This window comes from Colobus angolensis, unplaced genomic scaffold, assembly GCF_000951035.1.
Source record: "Colobus angolensis palliatus isolate OR3802 unplaced genomic scaffold, Cang.pa_1.0 Scaffold49, whole genome shotgun sequence".
In the NCBI taxonomy this organism is placed as follows: Eukaryota; Metazoa; Chordata; class Mammalia; order Primates; family Cercopithecidae; genus Colobus; species Colobus angolensis.
Window position 1 is genome coordinate 8,649,132 of NW_012118376.1, and position 5,410 is coordinate 8,654,541.

Genomic DNA, 5,410 nt, shown 5'->3' on the forward strand with positions numbered 1-5,410 from the left:
GGATCTCAGCTCACTGCAAGCTCTGCCTCCCGGGTTCACACCGTTCTCCTGCCTCAGCCTCCCAAATAGCTGGGACTACCGGCGCCCACCACCATGCCTGGCTAATTTTTTTATGTTTTTAGTAGAGATGGGGTTTCACCATGTTAGCCAGGATTGTCTAGATCTCCTGACCTTGTGATCCACCGGCGTCGGCCTCCCAGAGTGCTGGGATTACAGGCGTGAGCCACTGCGCCTGGCCTAGTTTTGTATTTTTAGTAGAGTTGGGGTTTCTCCATGTTGGTCAGGCTGGTCTCAAACTTCGACCTCAGGTGATCCACCCACCTTGGCCTCCCAAAGTGCAAGGATTATAAGCATGAACCACCTTGCCCGGCAATGTTTTCAAATTTTTGAAATTTAAATTTTATTTTTTAGAGACAGGGTCTCACTCTGTTGCTCAGGGTGGAGTGCAAGGACACATTCACAGCTCACTGCAGCCTTGGCCTCCAGGGCTCAAGCAGTCCTCTCACCTCACCTTCCTGAGTAGCTGGGACTGCAGGGATATGCCACTGCACCTGGTCATTTATTTATTTATTTATTTGAGACAGAGTCTTGCTCTGTCACCCAGACTGGAGTGCAGTGGCGTGATCTCGGCTCAGTGCAGCCTCTGCCTCCTGGGTTCAAGTGATTCTCCTGCCTCAGCCTTCCAAGTAGCTGGGATCACAGGTGCCTGCCACCACGCCTGGCTAATTGTTTGTACTTTCAGTAGAGATGGGATTTTGCTGTGTTGGGCAGGCTGGTCTCGAACTCCTGAGCTCAGGTGATCCAACTGTCTCGGCCTCCCAAAGTGCTGGGATTACAGGCATGAGCCACTGCACCCAGCCTGAGCCACCACGCCGGCATAATTTTTAAATTTTTTATAGAGACAGGGTCTCATTATGTTGCCCAGGGTGGTGTCAAGCTCTGGGTCTCAAGTGCTCCCCCTACCTCAGCCTCCCAACGTCGTGGGATTGTAGGCATGAGCCACTGCAAGGAAACCTTAACTGCAGCCTAATAGTTGTTTTCTTTGGGATAACTTTTAAACTTTTAAGTTGATTAAAAGACTGTCAACTTAATTTCTGATCGTATTTTGAATAAAATAAGTAAAATGTCTTGTGAAACAAAATGCTTATTAACATCCATATAAAGCTATCTGTATATAGCTATCTATATCTATATAGCTATTTTTTTTAACTTCCTTTATTTTCCTTACAGGGTTTCAGACAAAATCAAAAAGAAGGAAGGTGCTCACATTCCTTAAATTAAGGAGTAAGTCTGCCAACATTATGAAAGTGAATCTTACTTTTGTAAAACTATGTGGTTTGTGGAAAACAAATGTTTTTGAACGTTTAAAAAGTTGAAATCTTAAAAAGTTGAGAAAGGTTAATGTAAAACAATCAATATTAAAGAATTTTGATGCCAAAACTATTAGATAAAAGGTTAATCTACATCCCTACTAGAATTCTCATGGTGTCAAAGTATCATTGCACCAAATACTTAACTGGTTGGTTGTGTGGAATAAACATACTTTCACAATAAAGAGCTTTAGGATATGATGCCACTTTATATCACTAGTAGACAGACCAGCAGACATGGTTTTTTATTATGATACGAGATAATCTAGGCATACTGCACTGTACACTCCGACATATGAAGTGCTCTACTCAGGTTTAACTGGTGTCCAGAGAGGACATGGTTTAACTGGAATTCGTCAAGCCTCTGGTTCTAATTTCTCGTTTGCAGGAAATGCTGGCATAGAGCAGCACTAAATGACACCACTAAAGAAACGATCAGACAGATCTGGAATGTGAAGCGTTATAGAAGATAACTGGCCTCATTTCTTCAAAATACCAGTGTTGGGAAAGAAAAAAGGAAGTGGAGTGGGTAACTCTTCTAGATTAAAAGTTATGTAATAACCAAATGCAATGTGAAATATTTTACTGGGCCCTATTTTGAAAACCATCTGTAAAAGACTGGGGTGGGGGTGGGAGGCCAGCACGGTGGTGAGACAGTTGAGAAAATTGGAATGTGGATTAGATTTTGAATGATACTGGATAATTATTGGTAATTTTATGAGCTGTGAGAAGGGTGTTGTAGTTTATAAAAGACTGTCTTAATTTTCATACTTAAGCATTTAGGAATGAAGTGTTAGAACGTCTTAAAATGTTTAAAATGGTTTAACAAAATGTGATGTGATGCATATGTGGCAAAACGTTACAGAATCTAACTGGTGGACATGGCTGTTCATTGTACTGTTTTTTTCTATCTTCTGTATGTTTAAAAGGATATAATAAAAATATTTAATATTTTTTTTTAAAATTAGCTATGTGTCTGTGATTGTATTTCTTTTTTGCATACTATTTTGCCCTTTGGCCCATATTTTGATATGGATGCCACCACAGTGTTTTGTGTATGTGCATGTGTATTCCCACTTAATGTCACATTTTTCATGCCTTTACATATTTTTGTTTATTTTTCAGACAGAGTCTCACTCTGCTGCCCAGGCTGGAGTGCAGTGGCACAGTCTCAGCTCACTGCAACCTCTGCTACCCGGGTTCAAGCGGTTCTCGTAGGCCGGGCACGGTGGCTCAAGCCTGTAATCCCAGCACCTTGGAAGGCCGAGGCGGGTGGATCATTAGGTCAGGAGATCAAGACCATCCTGGCTAACACGGTGAAACCCCGTCTGTATTTCCTCTTTCGTTAGAGGAAAGGTACTACATCTTATTCTTCATGGTGTCTACAATATCTGGCAGTTTTTGGAAGTCGAGGATGAACTTAAGAGCATAGACTGGTGGGATTGTCAAAGAAGAGAGCAAATGGAAGAGAAATGTCAGTTGTTTTTGGATCAGTCTTTAATTCATCATGACAGGTTAGGCATTAGTTGTAATTCTTGCAAATTTTGAAGAAGACTTAATAAATCCTGCATTAGGTAAATGGCTTTGAAAGTTGAGTTAATCATAATGGTGTTTGACCTAGGACTTTTTAGGCCCTATTTATCTTAATATCGAATAATGACGCGGCTTCCCCCTTAGATATAGACAGAAAACATCAAAGCCACCACACTGTGGCTGGACTTATCCTAGTAATAAAGTCAAAACTGAGCTAGTTCTCTGGCTTTAACTGTAACAATTGTCCTTGTGGTTGTAAGGAATCTAGATGAAAATTACATGGTCTGTTCTACAGCCATAGCTGTACCTACGTTCAGAAGACAGGCACAAGTTGCTATGTTTGAAGAGATCTTTCATTAAGGGATCAGACAGATTACTTTGAGACATCTAAGTTTAGCTTTTCTGCAGGGTTGCCATTAACAGAAATAAACTACAGAGTTAACTTTTTTTGTGTGTTTTGATACAGTCTCAACTCTCACCCAAGCTGGAGTGTACTGGCATGACTTCGGCTCACTGCAACCTCTGCCTCCCAGGTTCAAGCAATTCTCCTGCCTCAGCCTCCCGAACAGCTGGGACTATAGGCATGTGCCACCATGCCTGGCTAATTTTTGTATTTTTAGTAGAGATGGGGTTTCGCCATGTTGGCCAGGCTGGTCTCGAACTCCTGACCTCAGGTGGTCCACTCGCCTCAGCCTCCCAAAGTGCTGGGATTACAAGTGTGAGCCACTACGCCTGACCCAGAGTTAAGTTTTTTAAAATGTTTTTATGAACTTAAGTCTTGTGTTGTTTGAAATAATGGATTCAATTTAGACATCAAATTCCAAAAGTTACTAAGAGCAGCTGGGCTCACACCTGTAATCCCAACACTTTGGGAGGCCAAGGCGGGCAGATCATCTGAGGTCAGGAGTTCCAGACCAGCCTGGCCAACATAGTAAAACCCCGTCTCTACTAAAAATACAAAAATTAGCCGGGCATGGTGGCACGCGCCTGTAGGCCCACCTACTCGGGAGGCTGAGGCAGGAGAATTGCTTGAACCCGGGAGGTGGAGGTTGCAGTGAGCCAAGATCACACCACTACACTCCAGCCTGGGTGACTGAGTGACTGTCTCAAAAAAAAAAAAAAAAAGAAGAAACTAATTAAATTGTATCATGATATATCATCATTACCCTTTTTGAACTTTTAAAATTTTTTTATCTTTAGAGGTAATTCATACAATGTTCTTTAATAGATAAGTGCTTTTCTGTCAATATATCTTAGAGAACACACCATATCAGTATTTAAAACTCTTATTCTTTTAAGCACTTACAGGATATTCTTATGGATAGATGTATACCATGCTTAATGAATTGAGCTCTTGTGGATGAGAGTTTAATTTGTTTCTAATCATTTGCTATTTAATAGTACAGTCAGCATCTTGAGGATTAAGTATCTAGAATTAGAACTACTGTGTTGAAGAGGATATTGCGTTTAATTTTTTTTTTTTTTTTTTTTTGAGATGGAGTCTTGCTCTGTTACCCAGGCTGAAGTGCAATGGCGTGATCTCAGCTCACCACAACCTCCACCTCCCGGGTTCAAGCAATCCTCCTGTCTCAGCCTCCTGAGTGGCTAGGATTACAGGCGCACGCCACCATGCCTAGCTAATTTTTGTATTTTTTTGGTAGACGCAGGGTTTCACCATGTTGGCCACACTGGTCTCGAACTCCTGACCTTGTGATCTGCTCGCCTCGGCCTCCCAAAGTCCTGGGATTACAGCCGTGAGCCACTGCGCCCGACCTACATTTAAATTTTTAATAAATGTTTGCTAAATTGTTCTCAGTAGAGGTTATATTAAGTTATATTTATACCAACATGGAGAGTTTGTTTCCCACAAAATAGCCAATAATTTATCAAACCTTTGAATCTTTGTCAATTGAATAAAAATGATTATCTCATATTTATAAATTTTTCTCTTATTGTGAAGTTCAGCACCTTTTCATGTGTTTAAGAACTTTCAGTTTTTTTGTTGTTTATATGGTCTTCCCGTTACCATTTTTAGGTTTTTGTTTTTATTTTCAGAATTTTTGCTTATAAAATTTTATTTACAGTCAGTTCTCATTATTTGTGGAATCTGTATTTGTAAAGGTACCTACTTGCTAAAATTTATTTGTAACCTAACATCAATACTCATGGCAGTTTCATGGTTTTTCATGGACATACACAGAGGTGAAAAATTTGAGAACCTTACCCAGATATTCCTATCTGGGGTTAAACAATGTTTTTTGTTTAGCTTTCTTACTATAAAAAAGTGTCCTTTTCGAAAGCAGTTTATAGAGTTCTACATTTTTCACATTTTTGTGCCTTCTGTTTGTGATTTTACTGTTCAAAGTGATTCCCAAGCATTGTGCTGAAGTGCTATATAGTATGGTATTCCGAGGCGCATGCAGGCTGTGAGGTGCCTTAGAGAATACATATGTTGGGCCGGGCGCGGTGGCTCAAGCCTGTAATCCCAGCACTTTGGGAGGCCGAGA

At 40.7% G+C, this 5,410-nt stretch overlaps 1 protein-coding gene across 5 annotated transcripts in view; it reads left to right on the forward strand.

Moving 5' to 3' along the window:
- The window catches only part of LOC105524159 (survival motor neuron protein), a 41,372-nt gene that overhangs the window by 28,757 nt on the left and 7,205 nt on the right, over window positions 1-5,410 (forward strand). For 2 of the 5 annotated variants that reach the window (XM_011959306.1, XM_011959309.1), the window contains 2 exons: window positions 1,231-1,284; window positions 1,759-2,328. The exons of 1 other annotated variant lie outside the window; for it this stretch is intronic. In XM_011959306.1, the coding sequence (XP_011814696.1) occupies window positions 1,231-1,281 (51 nt within the window). In that variant the 3' untranslated portion in view covers window positions 1,282-1,284; window positions 1,759-2,328. Of the gene's footprint in view, window positions 1-1,230; window positions 1,285-1,758; window positions 2,334-5,410 lie in introns of those variants that run through there. 2 more of the 5 variants (XM_011959310.1, XM_011959307.1) reach the window with 2 other exon arrangements.